This window comes from Malania oleifera, chromosome 12, assembly GCF_029873635.1.
Source record: "Malania oleifera isolate guangnan ecotype guangnan chromosome 12, ASM2987363v1, whole genome shotgun sequence".
Lineage (NCBI taxonomy): Eukaryota > Viridiplantae > Streptophyta > Magnoliopsida > Santalales > Ximeniaceae > Malania > Malania oleifera.
In genome coordinates this window covers 14941401-14962884 of record NC_080428.1, presented here as the reverse complement: position 1 = coordinate 14962884, position 21484 = coordinate 14941401, and the positions used below count along the sequence as shown (strand labels likewise).

The 21484-nt window shown below is 36.9% G+C and overlaps 1 protein-coding gene and 1 long non-coding RNA gene across 2 annotated transcripts; one reads left to right on the top strand and one right to left on the bottom strand.

Moving 5' to 3' along the window:
• Positions 1-800: 800 nt before the first annotated feature.
• LOC131144322 (uncharacterized) lies at positions 801-8097 on the bottom strand. The gene is made up of 2 exons (XR_009133776.1): positions 7624-8097; positions 801-1027 (listed from the first exon to the last, which is right to left on the bottom strand). It is a non-coding gene; the product is annotated as an uncharacterized LOC131144322 (long non-coding RNA).
• On the top strand, positions 7632-20469 carry LOC131144321 (metal tolerance protein 9-like). The gene is made up of 6 exons (XM_058092885.1): positions 7632-7973; positions 12213-12325; positions 13476-13721; positions 18795-18875; positions 19584-19814; positions 19906-20469. Exons 1-6 carry the CDS (start codon positions 7775-7777, stop codon positions 20251-20253), a joined length of 1218 nt encoding a protein of 405 aa, XP_057948868.1. The 5' UTR covers positions 7632-7774; the 3' UTR covers positions 20254-20469.
• Positions 20470-21484: the final 1015 nt, after the last annotated feature.

Below are 21484 nucleotides of genomic sequence, written 5' to 3'. Positions count from 1 at the left end.
CAACCATGTACCCCTGATTATATACACATTTGCTGTAAATCCAGGCACGGGCCTCACGAGGGAGATAGCCCTGGAATAGTCTTCGGATTGGCTAGACTCGGTAGGAAAGTTAGGTGCGTCGTCATGTTAAGGCGTGTAGGTTGAGGTCAGCCCGCTAATTGACCTGGTTAAGGTTTTTTGAGGTCAGCCGTTGTGTAATTTGGACCATGATTGTAACGGTGTCGTTCCACCCTTAAGTGAGCTATTAGTGGAATCCTCTGACTTGCGAGTTAGAGGCGGGGACGTAGGCACAGTTGGCCGAACCCCGATAACATATCGTGTGTTCATTTACATTTCCGCACTTTATATTTGCCGCGCGTATATATTATCGTGTGAATGATGCATTTGATTTAATTTCCACATCATTGTCATCTCGCATTCGGAAATTGCACAGACAAGTCCCTAGGTTGTGTATATACTGTTGTTGAATAGATTAACCTAGGAGAAAAAGTTTTAAATTCCAATTCACCCCACCCCCCCCCCCCCCTCTTGGGAATACACCAATTTTAAAAAATTCCACAAACTATATTACACAAGCTTAGGGTCTTTCTATATAATCATAAACCCAATCAAATATTCAAACAATCAAACATATGTACTGCATATAATAAATCAAACATAAAACATATATGTGCTGAAATTGAAAGTGTAACGACCTGCTTATATACCTGTATAATATAAGCAAAATAGATAAAACAATCAACCCGAACCCATGGGTAACGGGGACACCTGTCATTCACAGTAGAAACCTAAGCAGCAGTAAATATAAACCACATTCTTAAAACCATAGAATACATAATACTAGAGTTAATTATAATCCATCACGTTTTGTATTTATATACAATCCCCAAAATACCCAAAAACACAAAAAAGTATTTTCTAGGATCCTACAACAAAAACCATTGATCCTAGCACAACACTTACCCTCCTACCAGGGTAACTCAATAAACTCAACGGCGGCCACAACCCGTCGGTCCTTCCGGATTTCCTGAAAATCATTTAATGTTCAAGGGTTAGACACTTCTCAATAAGGGAAAATAAACTAAATACAGCTGTGTAGCAACATGAATACTTAATGTTAATATAGATATACAGTACAATCTTCATACCAGAAATCATTCATCATTTAATAACTGCAAAAATGTATACTTTCATATTTCTAATAAATCATACTAATCATATATTTCTGGTATAGCTAATAATACTCAAAGCGTACCCAGGATGAATAGCTAGCTGATGTCATGTATTACCCCCCATGACGGGTTGTGCAGCCCGACGGTAGGACCCGACAATGGCTGGCCGACCACTGCCATATCAAAAATGTCTATAAGTACGATGGGCCCGCCACAGCCTGGTCCGAACTTCCAGGTGGACGTCTATACTCTACATTGAAAGCCACATCGACTATCCATCTCCCAGCCCCTCATGGGGTGGTTAGCACTGTTGGCCTTACAATGCTTAAAATCTTGTTATCTTGTTTTGATGCTAACAAATAAGTGAAATTTAATGTATTTGTGTGAGTAATGACATTTCAGGGTTCATATACGTGAAAGTAAGGTCAAAGTTCCCACAAGGATCAAATATGATGGAAGCAAGTTCAAAGTGCTCACAAGGATCAAATGAAGCTTAAATGAGCCAAGACATGAATTACTTGTTGAAGAACATGAGGACATGAATAAGTTGTTGAAAGTCAAGGCATATTAAAGTCAAAAGATCCAAAGAAAGGCAAAGTAAGAAAGCTTAAATAATATGGAAGCTTGAAGAAAAGATGGATTCAATCCAAGGACAAAGCATGAAGACTCAAGAACTTAGAATGTTAATATTTTAGAAGTCTCATGTAAGTGCTTTAATGTTTAAAATATCGTTTGAAATATTTTGAAACTCGTAGATTAACTTCTTAGACCTAGATACTTTTTAAAATACCTGAATAATATTTTTATAAGGTCAAAAATTATTTTAAAAAGGTTAGAATCATTTTTGGAATAAAGAGCACCAAAAAGAGTTTTTTCCCAAATGCTGTTAGTTTTTATATAGCTGCATTGAGATGAATTTTTCTCTATCAAACACTCATTATTTTAAATAGTAGTAAACATGAATTGTAGGATTTTCTCTTAGCTTTCTTTTGACACCAAGAACACCTAATTTGGAGTTATATAGAAAAAGTTATGGCCAAAACACTAAAATGGGATCACTGTTGTCAAACATTTAAACACTGTTCAACGAGCAAATTTTTAAGATTCTAATATTTTAAATTATAGCCGTTTGAACCTTAAATATTCTATTAAATAGGGAAATTCTTTAAGGAAACTTTTGCAAGTTTGAAAGCCTATAAATACATGGTTTTGCAAAACAAAAACAAAAATGCTAAGAATTGAAAAATCTATTTTGAGGAGCTGAAATTACTCTTGTTCTTCCTAAGTTCTCTTGCTCACTCATTGAAAAATGCTTTTGCTGAGAATTCTAAAGTGTTGATCCTTCTTCCTTTGAATTCCTACTGCTAATCCTCTTCTAAGAAGGATATTGGTGAATTCCACACTTGAGCTTCATTTTATTTCCTATTGATATTTTACATTTAAGTATATAGTGCTGAAATTGTACTAACTTGCTCTTTGAGAGAGTATACTTGTACACAGATTTTATCTTATGTTTCTTGTAATTCATTAACGTTCCAAGGTGTTTGGATCGTTGGCTAAGCAAGGGGATATTGCTTAGAGAGGCGGACTCTAGCCTATGTAAGGAGTGACCGAACGAGGGAATATTGTTTGGAGAAGGCAGGCTCTAGCCTTAACCAAGGAATGTTGTAATCAGTTTTATTCCACCCGTCAACGGAACAGGTTTAGTGAATCCTTTGGTGGTTTGCCAAAGGCGAGGACGTAGGCTGGGTATAAGCCGAACCTCGTAAAAATCTCCGTCTCACTCTCTCTTTCCTTATTCTTTATTTTCAGTACATATTCAAATTTTGTAGATGATTTAAATTGAAAATAAAATATACTACGCATATTTGGAAAACAAGTAAACTTAAAGATTAATTTTGATTTGGGTTTCGGAAACCGAAAGGGAGTACGTTGGTGAAACCATATCTTGCGGAAACCATACAGGAGTACGTTTCTTGGTTAAACACTCAAAGATAAATTAACTGAAAGTTTATTTGAGTTTTGAATATTTGGAAAGAGTGATTGAATGTTGTATTGAACATCATATTAAGCAAATCCATATATACAGGGCTTAATTAAAATTTATATCTAGGGCTGACTACAAAAGCTTTATTGTGTTTGTGAAAGGATTGTTGAATATTAAATTACATTCTTCACAAGGTTTTCAAATTCATAATCACGGGGATTATATAAACAAACAAACAATCTCAAGATCTTGTATTACCAAAGTGCTGAATACCTTATGTCTTGGTTTGGTTGTTTGATGTTTAACTTGTACTTGGCAAATAAATTGATTGTTTGGTTTGAAGATTGTGTTTAATTGATTGGTTGTTTAATTGTGTTATTGATTGGATAAAAGAACTAAGTTCTTGTGTGATTGGTGAAATTAAACAAATAAGTTAAAGAATTGGTTAAGTGTTTAAAGAAGTTAAGGATTCTCAAAAGAAGTCAAAAGAAATTTTTAAAAGCCAATTCACCCCCCCTCTTGGGAAGGTATTCCTAATTTCAAGCACCAATCTGAACATAGATATCTGATCTATAAGCTACGGTACCATGCTCCTGAACTGAACTAAACTAACATCTGGGATCTAATATCATATAGTACATGATAATATAACATTTAACATAAATAGATTGATAGCATTTCTATAATTCATAAATACGGCCTCACGTCAAACATTTCATAAATACGACCTCGCACCGAACATTTCATAAATATGACCTCGTGCCGAACATTTCATAATACGGCCTCATACCGAACATTTCATACATATCATTTTGAATAATACATCATTATCATGTACTTTAAAATCATAATGTACTGCATTCTTTCATAATCTCCGAAAAACATACTTCATTCATAACATTGTCATATCATAATACTTCTAACGTAAAGTAGTATTCATGCCACACATTTATTGTATAAAACCATACATTGTATTCTAAAATCATAATTCCTGACATCTCATATATATATATATATATATATATATATATATATATATATATATATGTACATTTCAATATAATAGCAGTATTTTCCCCAAATGTACATTTCCTTCATAATATACAGATATAATACATGCTTTTCCTGAAAATAAATTTACTAATAAATAATAATAATTTGCATGGAAAATAATTGCTTTAGTTTATTCCCTTATTCCCTTACCTGACACTGAAAGAAACCCCTAAATTTTTTATCCTGCACTCGCAGGGTTCCCCGTTCAACTCCTTGAAAACAATAACTCGCAGAACTAAACTTCGGTATTTATTTGAGTATATCATTTCCTTCAACTATGGAAAGACTAAATTCTAAATAAAATATCTTACCTCAACTCAGGGATGAATTTCAACTTACTTCCACCAACGATCCGCTCCAGCAGATTTGGAGAGAACTTCCCCAAGAGCGTTGTGGTGGTCTCAGATCGTCGATCCGACTAACAAAGAAGCTGAAATCGAAGAGAGAGGAGAGAGAAACTGAAGGGAGAGAGAGACAGAGAGAGAGAGAGAGATTTTTCTTAATTTCTGCATTAAAAATCTGAGTTTTTGCTATTTATATGGCCAGATTCGTTAACGAGACACATCACCTCATCGACGAGTCCTGTAGAAAGTTCATCGACGAACCTGCACCTTCGTCGACGAATTTCAGATTTCCCCAAAATCCTCTCTCGGTATCTTCTCGTCGATAAAACTTGTCTTCATCGACGAGACCCTCTTGTACCATCGTCAACGAATCCCCTATGTTCGTTGATGATGACTTGATAATTTCCTTGGTTATTACTCCCAAAGTGCAATGTCGTCAACAAACACGAAGCGTTCGTCGACAAAGACTACTGCCTCCTTCTGTTTCTGTTCCATTTCCCTCCCTCTTTATTATTTAAATACCATTATTTTTCGGGTCATTATAGAAAGTGCGAAAAAATAAAGCTGCACCAGATATGTTATCGGGGTTTAGCAAATACTGCCTATGTCCCCGCCTCAAGCTCACAAGCAAGAGGATTCCACTAAGATTGCTCACTTGCGGGTAAAGCAACACCGTTTACAACACCTTACCAAAATGGTGCACCTAATTCTCCTAATCGGGTCTGAACCAATTCGGTGCTCTCCTAATCAGGTCTGAGTAAGTTCGAGACTATTCACAAGGCTAGTCTTCCTTTTCTGACAACCCATAAGGAATACAACAGATAATCAATAATTTGTGTACAATCAAATGTGCTTCTTACACTAAGCAGATGTGTACAATTATAAAGCACAAATACACTCACGTATGATATGCAAATAAGTTCAATGTGAGAATTATGATTTTTTTCAAAATAACTTTTCGGAATCTTTGAGTAAAATGTATACTGTGAATATTTCAATGATTCAATCCCAAAAGATTTTCAAAAATTTGTTCAAAGAAAGTTAGGTTTTTTGTTTTCTAATGATCTTGCAAAATAATGTACATCAATGTGAGCACAAATGCAAGAGGATCTTCCCAGTACAATATATATATATATATATATATATATATATGTGTGTGTGTGTGTGTGTGTGTGTGTGTGTGTGTGTGTGTGTGTGTGTGTGTGTGTGTGTGTGTGTCAAGTCTTTCAAAGATTTAACCAAAAAAAATTCCCAAAAATATTTGTCAAGAGAAAATAAGTGGGAGAAGCTTGAATAATACTCTCAAAATTGGATATGAAAGATAAATGCAATATAAAAGTAAATAGATTTCAAATTTGTAAGACAAATGCCCAAGATAAATAAATCACTCTCTTGAAAATGATTTTTTTTAAGTAATAAAAAAGAGAGGATGAAAAATAAGCTTAAAAAGATGAAAATATGATATGAAAATTTGAGAAAATTTTCTAACTAATCATCTTACAATTTTGAGTTATGAGGGGTATATATAGATTTGGGTGAAAATATGACTATTGGGGATACAAGGGGTATTTTTGAAAATGTTTAATTATGTTTATTAAAAAATAATCATGTTTAACTACGGTAAAAATTTCTCCAACCTAAGAGGTTTGATCGACCATATTTAAGGTCAACCATATTAATAAGTTTGGTTGACCGTGGTAATTTTGAATTAGGGATTCGGTCGACTGTCTCAGGGTGATTTTGAACCACTTTGTGGGTTCGGTCGACTGAAGCTAAGGTTCGGTTAACCGCTCATATGGTTTGGTCAACCGTGGCTAGTTTGAACTATACAAACGGTCGGCTGAACAGTTGGGGTATCAGACACATTCCGGTTCGGTCGACCAAAGATGATACGTTCATTTTAGAACGGTCGACCGTGAGAAGTCAACTTGTTGACTTTTGACCGATTTGGTTGACCAAGTCTTATACACTGCCGAGGATTTGGTCAATCGAGGCTTAGTCAACTTTTGACTTTTCATTCATCAAGGTTTTCGGTCGACCAAGCTAGTTATTGCTAGAATGGTTCAGTCGACCGGGGCAACTTAAAAATGAGAATTTATGTCCTGTTTAGCTCCTGTGATTTTTAAACCTTAGTGAATAAGCTCATGACATTTTAGTTTAAGGGTTTGGTTGACTGAGGCTTTTAATTAAGCCTAAAAAATTCGATGTCGGTCGACCGAAATTTTTGTAAACTTCATCTTAATCATAATTTTTTACCCTAACCAATTAGTTATTTAAGAAAAGAATTTCTATCAAAAGTGCTGGTCCCTAGGGTTTGTCTACGACTATCCTGAGATTATCATCCATATCATGCATGTCATACATTATTATGGACCAAAATACAAACTAAATGCAATACAATGAAATTTGAATGTCTTTTTCTTGATCTTTTGTTATTCATTTCGTGCAATATGCCAGGTATGTGTGCATTAAGATCCGTCTTGGCCTCCATTTCCCTTAATCCTTATGTGTCTACTGAAATATGAATTTATTCACAAACTAAATACAACATAAGATACAGATGCTTTGTCGGCATCAAAATAGAGATCGAATTCAAAAAGTCAACAATCTATCACTCTTGCATATGAGAACATGCATGCAAATGTAACTAAAATTATTGTATGCGTGCATGAATGGATGTCCAATGGTTATATGCAAAAACAATGAGATTGAAATCGTATAATTAATTAAAACTCAGTTTTAATGAGTGACAATAATTTGATTTGACAAAGTAAAAAATTGAGTTCTGCATGGTTATCAATTTCTTTAGAAATCCTATGTGCATGTATGCATGTTGAAATCGACTTTCGTGGATTATAAACAAAACCAGTTTCATGTTTTGGGGAATTTTAAAATCAAATTTAAAATCTCTTCATTTATATAAACAGATTAAATTAAATTAAATCTTTTCATTTGATCTTCCTGGAAAAATAGTATCTTACATGTATTTATCAGCTCATAAAATAAATTTAAAGATAATTAAATCCTATGTTATAATTAAATCCAATACACGGAGTGCAATTTGTACCATAGCGTGTGTGCCTCCTTTGTGTTGCAGTATGAACGCGCAAGGTTACTTCCGCCACTCCCCTTCCTCCATAAAAGGTGCAGTTCGTTGCGAGACACTACTATAGAGTTTCAATCTCCTAGTTGCGAATCCAATCCACCACCGAAGTCCAATGCCGGTCAACAGAGAAGGGAAAAGAATGGAGAACGGCTTGGCCATTGATTCCGGCGACTACAGACTGGAGCTTCTTTCTCCGGCCACCAACGGCGCTGCCGATGCCTCCTCCTGGCGTCTCAATCTCGAAGAGTTCCGTCTTCCGGAGCGTGCTTCCGACCCTCCTTTCTCATTCCGTCGCCTTATTCGCACTCCGAGTATGTTTCCGGTCCCATTCTCTCCGCCAAATGCTCTTTAATTTATTAGTTCTGTGACGATTAAGTGCTATTTTCGTGCGCTATATATTCTGAGTTCTACGGGGCCCTACGCTGCGAGGACCCCAAGGGAGATCGATTAATCAACCCAAACGAGTAAAATTTAGTACAAAAGCGATTCCTATGTTGTTGGTGGGTGTTTGGCTTTGAATGGTTGTTGTTCTATGACTGATAATATATTTTTGTCGTTGTGTTGACAAGTGAGCTGACTCGGCTGAGTTACCAATCCACGCGAGCGTGATGTGGGTTGGAATCTTGGGTTTTCATGCTGTTATTTGTGCACAATCCAGGGATATTTCAGAGGACCAGGTGGAACCCTGATGGTTATTATCTTAAAAAAAAAAACCGAAAAAGAAACATATCTTGTGTTTGTGTTTGTGGGTCTGTGTGTGTTTTTTTTTAATAATTTTTAAAGAATAAATTGTCATTCTTTGCTGAAAGATACATAAAATTTAGCAGAAAGGAAGACTGAAAAGACTGACGAGTTGAATGATGGCTAAGGTGTGTGAGCTATTATCCTTTCAGTGCGTTCTCGGGAAGGTGGCTGCTTTCTGGGAACATCGTATGCAGATTTATAAATTGGGCCTTTCTATTGAATACTTGCCCTTCTAAATATTTTCTAATTAGTTCAGGTAAAGGGGAAAGCTGGAAACTTATAATTAAAATAAATTGAGAAAAATGGCTTGCCAAAACAAATATATTTCCTTTAATTCAGCGCTTAAAAGAGTAGTGTGGTTGTACTTTTGGAAATTAATTTGGGGAAAAAAAATTTTCCCCTTGTTGCAAAAGTAGAATCCGGGATGTGCATATCCTTGACTGAAAATTTATATAACTGAGAGTGCAAGAAGTATGTGATATTAAATTCATAATTTGGAATATACACACACTTCTTGTAGGTTGTGGTCTAATGTCCAACCCTCTCACCAACTTATCTATCAAAACAATTAATTAAATAAGTAAAATCCAAATCCTCATCGATTAAAGTTTTAGAGAATTTTCCTTTCTTTCCTGAATTGGTATATATGTTGTACCAATCATGGTACAGATGTTGTTTTTAGAACTGGCTCTAGCCATATGGCATGGTTAACTTGGTTCACCTTGGATTTCACTTAAAAAGAAGTCTATGCATTCGGGTTGTTTTTTCTTTGCATTTTCTGAATCTGCTACCTTTAGTTTGATTTTATCAAACTTTCAAGTACTTCAATATCAGTGCTGCATTATATTCCATTTAAAAACAAGTTAGATCGTTGTAAAGTCTCCCCTTTGAAGTTTGTCATGGGGTTGGCTGTGTTGGTTACAGCTTGATTTATTTCGTCTCTTATGTACCTATCAAAAAATGAGTCCAAATCTTGATAGATTGAAGTTTAGAGACTCTTAGATTACAGTCTAGAGAATCTCTTTTTTGTTAGGTATTATGTATTAAACCAGCCATGATGCAGATGTTATTTTTTGGGATTGGGTTTTGCCTTAGAGCTTGGGTGTTCATCTTGGATTTCAATTAAACAGAAATCTGCCAGCCCTGGTTGGTTTTGTTTATTTTATTTCATTTCATTTCATTTATTTATTTGTTTTTTCCTGCATTTTTGAACCTGCTATCTCTAGCTTGCTTTCATCAAATTTTAAAGTACTTTTTTGTCATTCCCTAGTACTTTCCATTTAGAAAAAAAGGTTAATCATCCTAAAAGTTCCCTTTTGAATTTGTCATCTTGGGTGTTTCGGTTAGAGCTTTGTTTATTTGTCTGTTATGCACTGTTATTGATCTGACAGCTAATTAGTTCCTTAAGAGCTCATTAATGTGGCTGTAACAAAACACATCTTTTTCAGGCACAGTTTTGAAACTTGATAGAGTGCTTATTTATTGCTACCTTCGGTGCATTTCAACTTTGCAAATGATGTTTTTAATTGTTTCCTGAGGTGATGCTTGCCATATGAAATATTGAATGTGTCCTCTATTGGCTTAAAACTGCTTTTAGTCTAAAAGTGCACTAAAAGGAAAACATAGTCAGCATAGTGTATAGTCTAAAAGTGCAGATGTGTTATTTGTTATTTTATGACATGATACATGGCGAGTTGAGATAGTAGATTCACTTGGTTTCAACTTTTTTCAGTTCAAAGGGGAACCTATGGGAGAATGCATTGCTTAAATTTGGCCGCTTTACAATTTGATGCTATTAGCAAGCAAAAACGAGTGGCAGCTTGATTTTCCTTTATATATATGCAAGTATCATCATTGCTAGCTTCTGTTTAATCATCTTCTTGTAGCAATCCAATAGCAGAGCATTGTCAAAAGACAAACTTATAATAGAAGTTATTTGTCAAAGTGGTTATTTTCTCTTCTTGGGAGTCCCTGCAAAACCTTGTTGTAATGTTCTCATATCAATATTTTACCACTATAATTAGAGCTTCAAAGAAATTAGAGATGTTGTTTGGGCACTTTTCTTGAAAAAATATTCTAAGGGGCTGTTTGGCATTAGTATCAACATTTATGAAAACGAAAACTAGAAATGGAAATTTAAAACTAAAACTAGCAACCTATTTGGTTAATATTTCTAAAACTGAAACAAATTTGAAGAAACTTAATTAAAAAAATGCTCATCTTTTTCCTTGAAGCAAATAAAAGTTAAAAAAAATATGATTAAACAAACAAAAGTACAAAATAATGCAAATTAAAAAATGCTCTAATAAAAATAAAAACTAATATAATTATTTTACTTAATTATTATTTTTCAAAATTCACTTTACAAGAAAAATATTATTGTACATGACAATTGAAAAGTAGTAAAAAAATTTTGTAGGTTTTATTATTTTTTTAAATTTTTTTGAAATTTTATAGACATTTTTTATTTTACTTATATTTTAAATTCGTATGAGTTTTATTTTAATTTTAATTAAAAAATATTTCTAAAATGAATGATTTAGTCCAAAAAAAAGTAAATTTTGAACATTAAAATATTTTGGCAATAGGTTTCCAAAACAATTGAAAATCATAAAATTTGGTTTTTAGGTTTTTTTTTCGCAACTGTTTAAAACTAACAAAAACAAAAAACTGACAACGTAAACAAACATATTTTCATAATCTGTTGTTTCACTATACAGAGACGATACCAAACAGACGCTAATTAATTAAAGGTGAAAGATAATGCATTTGGGTTGTATCTTAATAGAAAGAAGCTTTTTGATCCAAACAAGGTGAAGGGTTATAATAGGTTCGAATCTTTGAAGTTTAAACAAATCCTTCACAAATAATATTTGGAATTCTGATTTCTCTCTCCAAAGACGGGAAGGGAGATAATAGCCTTCTCAATGCTAAGAAGTTTGAACAAAGCCTTTGTGGGTGCTATTGTGGAAGTTTAGAGAGGAAAGTACTCAATTTGCATACTTGTTTATTAAATATGTTATGACTTTCCAAGTGGCAAGCTTTGTGCAAATATCATTTTAGAAGCTTGTTCGAGGTTAGCATCAGATATTGGGTGGGTAACTGGAGAAAGAGATTTTGGTTGTGTTCTTATTGCTGCACTCTCACACCATTGGTCTCCTTATATGTTTTCAGATAGAATTAAAAATATGATTTTGGTGCAAGTTAATCAATACTAAGAAATCAAATCAATGGCTTAATCCAATGGAATAATATTCTCCTGGACAGGATATCCTTTATTTAGTTTTTGGTTGGTGAGTCACAAGTGGAATTTGACCCACCAGATACACAGGCGGGAGGGTAAAAAGGATACTCTAATGCACAAGCACTCCTAATTGTGAAATTGCTATCAATCAGTTGGAATGAGATGAGGTAAGTCCCTGTCAAGGCAGATTAATTCATTGTGAGGAAATAAATATTAGCAACCAGCCTTTAAATAAAGAATTCATAAATCGGTTGCTAAAATGCCAATTTATGTGAAAACCAGGATGGCCTCAAGCTGTTGCTTCTGATAATCTATGTGTGTGATGAATTCTATCTGTACCAAACCTTGAAATAAATTTTCTCCCATGATATCTTGTTCTTCCTACACCAAGAAAGTCTGCATGAAAGACTTGCTAGGTCATTTTCATCAGCATGCCTATCTCCTCCCCACCCACTTCCAGCCCTTCCATTCTGAGAAGAGAATACTTCCTTGAGTTCAATAATACAATTCTTTTTCCTTGGTTTGGGACTTGAAGTAATATTTCTATCTTTGTTTAATGTAGGGAAACAAGGCAAGATTGCAGAATACTACAAGAAGCAGGAAAGGCTGCTTGAAGGATTCAATGAGATGGAGACCATGAATGAAATGGGATGCTTGCCTGAAAGTCAAACAGAGGTTGACTGTTCAGCCATTTCTTCAATTTCTTAGTTCAATGAGTTTCATTATATTCATGGGATTTATATTTGTTTTCCAATTTGATTCGGGAAGTGAGGTAGGCTGGAAAAGGATCGAGGAAAGGAATGTTTAATGATTGTACTTTATTTTTTTGTATTTTCAATTGTTTCTGGAGCATTTATTGTATTGGCAGAGTCATATTTTTAACTTCCAGGGGCTGAGGTGTAATTTTCTTATTTAAGTCATGGATTGGTTTTAGAAGTTCTTTGCTTCCCAAGCAAGTTGAGTAACTTAAAGTCCTAGTTGGATTGGTAATTGTCTAGTTTATAAATGGAGTATAATCTTTTGATCTTTGATTCTTCTTCTACTTCTTCTGACCTGAATTTTAAGTTGATTATTTTGATTCCTGACACAAGATATAATATATATTAAGGGAAATCTGCATATGTGGCTTACATGGGCTTGGGTTAGGAAATATAAAGGATTTTAGGGTTTGTGATTATGGTAGAAAAAGATCAAGGTGGGTGAACTATAGCTATATTTAGTTTGAATTTATCACAAGAATGCTGGAACAGAGAACAGGTGGGTGGAAATTCTGGCTGCCAGAAGACAAGAGTTTTATTAATCTTCTGGCGGTTAGGATGTTAGTATTTTGTGATTGTAAATGGAGGAAAATATCTTGGGATTTGAGAATATTTTAGGGTCTTAAGGCTTTTATTGCATAAAAGGATGGAGTAGTGATTAGGTTTGCAGAGAGTAGGAAAAGAAAGATTCTGTTGCCAATACTAAAGCATGCATCTCAACTCCTCATTGGGAACCCCCAAGATTGTCATGCTCTTGGTTTCAAATGGAAGCTCCTGGAGCAAAAAGTGGGCAATATGTGATTTTGGCTTTCTTAGGGAAACTAAAGAATAGCTTGGACTAATAAATACTCTGGCTGTTTCTCATCACACTTTAATGGCGCCACATAATCCTTGCCAGTGAAAAATCTATCAATGGGTTCATTTTCATTTGATTCCTTAAAATTTAATTATTTTTAGAAGAATAAATATTTGTTGTCAAATATCTGGTAAAAAACCTCTTTTTTTTTTGTTGCGTATTGAATACGGTTTGTGTTATTTTTTCTTTACTAATATTTTTCTCTTTTCAGGATGAAATGAAGGAGCTTGCTAGGAATGAGAAGATGGCAATTTATGCATCAAATGTAGCCAATTTACTTCTTTTCATTGCTAAAGTTTATGCTTTTATTGAGAGCAAGTCATTGGCTGTTATTGCTTCGACTATGGATTCCCTATTGGATCTCTTATCAGGATTTATTCTGTGGTTCACTGTCCATGCCATGAAAACCCCAAACCATTATCGCTATCCTATTGGAAAGAAGCGAATGCAGCCAGTGGTAAGTTGTTCAATTTTCCACATGACAAAATTCCAATTTTGTTTGAACTTGTCTGGGTATGTTTGCATCCAAATTTATTCAGGAAATCTCTTTCAGGTTCCAATATTCATTGATTTTTGTGATGCATTCCTGGATGCTCTTTTCCCTGTTGGCCAAATTATTAATTCAGGTGGCACTGGTTTTTTGTTTTGCATTATAATTTAAGGCTGAACTTGGTTGAACTTTCCAAACCAGTCCTTATCTCTGTTTTGTATAATTTCAAAATTATGCAGAATTTTACAGTTACATTATAATCTATTTGGTTGCTGGGAATCATGTGGAAAGAAAATTTTGAATTTTACATTAATATGCCTTGTATGAATTTTTTTCCTACCGAGTAACTTAAGGGGGCAGTAGAGAAATGCTATATCTACAGCTAGAAGCCATGGAATGCTAACAACATTTTGTAACAATCCAAGAGGCTTTCAAATGAATATTATTCTAATTTATAAATTCCTTTACAAAACCCATGCAATAAAGTGCTACTTCTACGAAATTAGAATGAGAAGTCATGATCTTCTGTGGACATTGTGGTCTATCAAGTGTATGGAAAAATATTGGGTTTGCAAATGTGTTGCAAGAGTGTGTTGTGAATTAGAAGAGTGATCAACGGTTCCCAGTAAACATGCAATCACGGTCCGCCTTTTTCACACCGTTGTGAAGGGCCGTGCGGCGCTAGCTAAAGCACTCTTGCTTAACTAGCCAGCCTTTTGTTTACCAACATTCATCCACGGAACACTTTCATTAACATTCAATCAGATAGCAGCGGAAATTATAATCAATTCATGAAAGCCGTGGCAACCAAGCAGTAAATATTGAAGCAAACGTAATTCATTAACAAATCCTCCGTTGACATGTTGTACTTAGCGAGGGAGGCAAGTAGGCTAAGCACGTTGACAATTGCTAGTGAGTTTTACAATGATTGATGAACACTCACCCTCCCCTAAAGAGCTTTCTAGGCCATTCTCACTCTAGCACTAGGAAACATCAAAGTGACCGAGGAGTCATACTGCCTTATTTGGCTTACAATGAAAGAAATACTAGAAAATAACCCTACACTAGTATTTACATGATGGAAACCCATCCCAAACACACGAGATAAGCGGTCATAGGCAAGCATAATGCCCTGAACAAGCTTAGCCCGTGACATTCTCCCCCACTTATGCGGTCGACGTCCTCGTAGACTTTTGGCGGTAGGTACACTTCAAATTTGTCCACGAATAGTTGAATATCTTCCGCAGAAATCCAGCTGATTTCTTTGTCATTAAGGCATTTCCACTCCACTAGGAACTTCTGCCGCTTCTTCCTTGAGGATATGAATATTCTGTCTGCAAGGATCTCTTCAACATCATGTCTGTCAGGTGGCACTGTCTTCAACTCTACGCTTTTTGACTGACTCCTGCTCAGGTTGTTGGTGTTGGCGTTGAATGGCTTGAGGAAGTTGACATGAAACTGCGGTCTTCTCTCCTGTTCTGCCCATTTCTTCATCTGCTTAGAAGCTTTCTCCAGATAGGCTTGGGCAAAGTCTGCATTCTGTCTCCCTTCACTGGTGAAGATGTACGCCTTAGGACTCATTCGTCTGTACGGCTCGCCCACTGTGTGAGGTAACAGCGGCAGCTGGTCTGTAACAAGCTCAAAAGGGCTCTTTTTGGTTGTTGAGCGCCTTTGGGCGTTGCCACAGAACGGAGCCACATCAAGTAGTAGCGCGCCATTCTTCTGGTTGTCGTTGACAAAATGGCACAAGTACTCATCTAGTAGCTCTCTGAATCTCTTCATCTGTTCGTCTGTCTGTCGATGATAACTCGAAGAGATGTCAAGATGTGACCTGAATATCCTGAAAAACCCTGTTAAGAAGTTGTCAGTGAACATTAAATCTTGGTCACAAATAATAACTTGGGGAAAACCCCAAAGTTTCACAATAGTCACAAGGAACAATTGTGTCGTCCCCTCTACCGAACAGTACTTTGGTGCGGCCATGAAAGTACCATACTTCTTCCGCTCCCCCTTGTCTTGTTGGCAAGTGAGACAAGTTTTGGTATAATTAACCACATCATCCCGCGTGTGCGGCCAATAATACCTTCCCAGTAGTCCTGTCATTGGAGTCATTCTCCGCGAATACCCCTTAACGAACTTCTTGCAGTAACCAGTAAGGCCAAGAAAGGAACGCAACTCCTTCACTGTCGTGGGGATCTTCCGTTCTTGAATCCTCCTTACCTTCTCCATACCCCTCCGGATACGACCTTGTTCAACGACTTGACCAAGGAATTTGTTGCTCCACCGAGCGAAAGAGAAATTCTCCTTCTTCAAATTCAGACTGTTTCCCTTCAGCCTGTCGAACACCTTCCGTAGATGCTCTTCATGTTTCCTCTGAAACGACACCGATGCTCCCAACGGTGTTTTGGAAGGGCGAACGCATCCCGCTTCCCCTTCATCAAGCTGTTTCCCCAACTCTACTATCTCTCTAGGCGCAATCCAACATGGCCTTTTAGTAGGTGGTTTCACTCCTGATAACAACTTGATCTCTTGCTCCACAGTCCGTCGTGAAAGCACATTTTGAGGCAGCTTATCCGGCAACACCTCCTTATCCTCATCCAACACCGCTTGGATAGTTGTAGGCTCTAGCTCTTGGCCTACTTCTTTGTCTACCACCACCGTGGCTAGACGTGTCTGCTCACCCTTACCCAATCCTTCATTGAGTTGAATGGCTGAAAGGGACTTCCCTTCGTCTCCTTTCGTTGCAACGACTTGCACCATGCACGAGTGATCTCCCATCAGACACAGAGAACCAGCCGAAGGCATCAGCACTGCCCTCGTCCCCATTAGGAACTCCGTTCCTAGAATGACTGGATAGTCATCCAATGGCACCGCTGTGAAATTCGCATGACCTTCCCACTGTCCAAGCTTTATAGCCACTTGCTTGGCTACTCCCAGAGTAGGCTGGGCTACAGAGTTAATTGCTTTCACGCGTCCTGTATCCTTCTCTAAGGGTAAGTTGAGTCTTCCTGCTTCCAACTGCGAAACAAAATTATGAGTAGCTCCCGTATCCACCATAGCGCGAGTACTCTTCCCATTTATCCTCAAGTCCACAAACATTAACCCTTTTGCTCGTGTAACTTTCGGTAGTTTGGCCTGCTTTTCCAATGCGTTCACCAACCGCACTGAACCCACCCTCGGGGCTTCATCCTCTTCCCCATCGTCTTCCACTGCCTGTTCTACAATGGAAGCCTGTAAGGCATTAAGTGATGCTTTGTGAGGGCACTCAAAAACTCTATGAGGACCTCGACACAAGAAACACTCAATTTTACTCTTCCCCTTTCCATTGGGTGTGTTGAACCCTCGAGACGACGAAGCTTCCTGTAAGGTTGATGAATTAGGGTCGGCTCCCCCACTCTTGGGTTTGCCATTCTTGAAAGACTTTCCACCGTTTCCCTCTCCGCCAAACCGTTTGGACGAAGTGGTCTCATCACCAGCGTAGTCTGTCAAGCGTTCTGCAGCCGCTTGTGCAGTTGACAAGTCTTGAACCCTTTGTCTATGAAGTTCAGTTCTTGCCCACGGTTTCATCCCCTCTAGAAAATAGAACAACTTGTCCTTCTCCGACATATCCCGAATATCCAACATTAAAGCAGAAAATTGTTTCACATAGTCACTGATTGACCCCGTATGCTTGAGATCTCTCAGTTTTCTCCTTGCATTATACTCAACGTTCTCAGGAAAGAATTGGGCCTTGAGCTCTCTCCTCAAGTCTGCCCAACTATCAATCACACAGCTTCCATCTTCAATTTCTCTGTACTTGGTACGCCACCACAGTTTGGCATCACCAACCAAGTACATGGTCGCAGTATCCACCTTTGCCTGTTCTGAGGCCATCCTCACAACGCGAAAGTACTGCTCCACATCAAACAAGAAGTTCTCTAACTCCTTGGCATCTCGGGCACCCCCATACGTCCTGGGTTCTGGCACCTTGGTCTTGCTAACTCCCGGAGTGTTGGAGTTCCCCATAGCAAGAACCATCACATTTACCTTTGCATCCAGATCTGCCATCCGGGCTTGCAAAGTTTCCACAGTGTGGCGAAAGTCCTCTGACATGTCGCCTATCAAACCTGCTTGATGTTTTTGTGATCCCCTCACTTCATCAACAAGTTCTCTCATCTGGGCCACCTCCGCGGCCATAGTGTTGGTTGACTCTTCAACCTGTGCTTCCAGCACGCTGATCCTCTCAGCATTGTTTGGTGCCATGGTCACTTACCAAAGCTTTCCAAACCCAACAACGAAGGCAATCGAATTCACGTAGCAACTCAACCTTGGGCTCTCACCAAGTGTCACCGACTTGGGCTCTGATACCAAATGTCACGGTCCGCCTTTTTCACACCGTTGTGAAGGGCCGTGCGGCGCTAGCTAAAGCACTCTTGCTTAACTAGCCAGCCTTTTGTTTACCAACATTCATCCACGGAACACTTTCATTAACATTCAATCAGATAGCAGCGGAAATTATAATCAATTCATGAAAGCCGTGGCAACCAAGCAGTAAATATTGAAGCAAACGTAATTCATTAACAAATCCTCCGTTGACATGTTGTACTTAGCGAGGGAGGCAAGTAGGCTAAGCACGTTGACAATTGCTAGTGAGTTTTACAATGATTGATGAACACTCACCCTCCCCTAAAGAGCTTTCTAGGCCATTCTCACTCTAGCACTAGGAAACATCAAAGTGACCGAGGAGTCATACTGCCTTATTTGGCTTACAATGAAAGAAATACTAGAAAATAACCCTACACTAGTATTTACATGATGGAAACCCATCCCAAACACACGAGATAAGCGGTCATAGGCAAGCATAATGCCCTGAACAAGCTTAGCCCGTGACAACAAGGCATGTTACTAAATTTTGTCACTCATTAGCAGGGCTGTGCTTGGAACTGTATATTGTATACAGTACAGTATCATTTATTTCCTATCAGAATTATTTTACAACATTAATCTTTTTTTATTTTTTCTAAATATCAAAATCTTGTGCTAATTGATTTACGCATGCAGGGTATCATTGTTTTTGCTTCAGTAATGGCGACTCTTGGATTACAAATATTGCTCGAGTCTACTCGGCAATTCATTACAAAGGTAATTTGACTTTGTTCTTATTCTGTGCGCGCCGGAAAGGATCAGATGAACCCAAAATCAAGTAAATGCCAGTATTGAACATTGCAGAATATGATAATGGGTCTGGATGTATTGGATGTGTCTAGAGTGAGGCAAATTCCCAACTTCCCAACTTATGCTCAATAAAAAGAGGTGTTCTTAGTTTGCTTGAAGTTTCCTAGGGTGTGGACATTTTTAAGTAAAGTACTCTGTCAATGTGCTATATTACACCAACTCATCATTTCACACGGGGGTGGAGGAAACTTGCAATTTAGTTAGGCCACTGTTTTGTGCAAAGAAATTAAAAAGTCTACAAGATGTACCCAGGATGCTGCTGTGGTCTGTCCCTGCGTCTCTAACTATAAATGGTGAAAAACCTGTCATAAAATAAATACTGACCTTTAATGTCCTTTATTTCATAGTTTATGGTGATTAATAAGTTTGTTTTTAAAAGGGCTTTATTTTTTCAAGCTATAAAATTCTGAGATTAAATTACAAAATTGCACTTCCACTAAAATGGGTAGCACGTTCACAGAAGTCAGTCCGCTGAATAAATGGCATAAGCCATGAATCTGTCATTTAGGAAGAACTTAGCGGACAGCAAATAGTTACAGAGAATGGACAGCTTTTATAAAAATCTCATTTATCTAATCAGTTTTTTAATTGCTGTTTTTTGTTCCATATATATAGTCTAGGCCAGACATGAGTCCTGAGAATGAAAGATGGATGATTGGCATTATGGTTGGGGTCACAGTAGTGAAGTTTCTGCTCATGCTGTACTGTCGAAGATTCAAGAATGAGATTGTTAGAGCCTATGCTAAAGATCATTTCTTCGATGTCGTTACTAATTCAATTGGTCTAGCAGCAGCTGCTCTGGCTGTCAGATTCTACTGGTGGATGGATCCAACTGGGGCGATAATAGTAAGTGCATTGTTAGGCTCAGTCCTTTGTTCAAGTGTTTAGTGTGTAGTTCAAATCTTAAGATGATATTAATAAAACCTGTAAAATGCAGATAGCAGTATATACAATTAGTACCTGGACAAGGACAGTGTTTGAGAATGTATGGTCGCTGATTGGAAGGACGGCCCCTCCAGACTACGTAGCCAAGCTTACATATCTTATATGGAATCACCATAAGGAGATCAAGCACATTGACACGGTTAGAGCGTATACTTTGGGTTCTCATTACTTTGTGGAAGTTGACATAGTGTTACCAGAGGAGATGATCCTGGGCCACGCACATAATATCGGTGAGACGCTCCAAGAAAAGCTCGAGCAACTTCCTGAAGTCGAACGAGCATTTGTACATATCGATTTTGAGTATAGTCACAGGCCAGAACACAAGGTCAGAGTAAAATGACAATTTTCATGGTAGAGATTGGTCTTTCTGCCATTCAAGTGTCCTAAAATATTTTGCTTCCTTTGTTTGCTTTTGGAGATCACTTCGCCTTCAAATACAATTTAGCAGGCTGACAGATTGGTAGACTCAATTATCCTCTCTCTCTGGATTGATTGTTACATTATTGGGAAGTTGGCTTATCTGCCCGCGAAAAAAGAAAAGCCTTCTTGATTTCAAGTGATGGTATCTATTCCGCTTATGTTTGCTTTATTAGACATTTACTGCCATTGTGTTGCACATGGATGTGCCGCCCTATCGTGTATAGGAGATAGATAGGGTATCCTGTGGTATGCATGTGTTTTCCCCCTCTCCAGTAAATTATGGAATCCGAAAGACTCAATTCTCTTACTTGGAGAACATCACCACCTACCTCATTTTATTACTTATCTGAAACTTTCTAAAATGAAGCTTTAAAAAGTTATCCCCACTAAATACGCGTACACCTAAATTTCTTAGTGGCCAAGGATTCTATATATATATATATATATATATATATATACACCTAAATTTCTTAGTGGCCAAGGATTCTATATATATATATATATATATATATATATATATATATATTACTGTTTTGAGGTGTTATAGATAGTGATATTGTACATATCTCTTTCGAGTTTCGTGCACGCCTAAGATTCATAAAAACAAAGCTAAAAGCATGAATACAATAATATTTTACGTACTGATAAATAAAAGAGTTGGTCGTTTTGTCCTCAATGAGTCATGCCCAAGCAGAATCCTTAAAAATAGTCAAAAAGGATTTGAAAGCATACTCTCTCAAGATTCTGCACTGCCAAGCTAAACCCTTCCCCTTCCCCTTCCCCTTCCCCTACTTTATTTATTTTATTTATTTTGGTATTGAAAAAGAACCCACTAGAAAGTAACGACAACCTTCCCAAAGAACCTTTTATCGATCATCCCCCATTTTTTAGAGTCATCAAAATAAAGTTTTTTAAAGAAAAACTTTATCATTATTTTTTTCTTTCTTAATATCACCTCCTTTCCCCGTCCTTGTTTTTTGTATACCTTTTATTACTAGCACATGTTTGGGGCATCTTTAGTTACAATTCTTTTTTTTTTTAAAAAAAAAATACCATTATTTTCAATTTTATAATATCTGCTTGAAAATCTAGAAAAAATAATTAAAGAATACTTTCTAACTAATATATAATTTTTTTTTAAAAAATTTGAT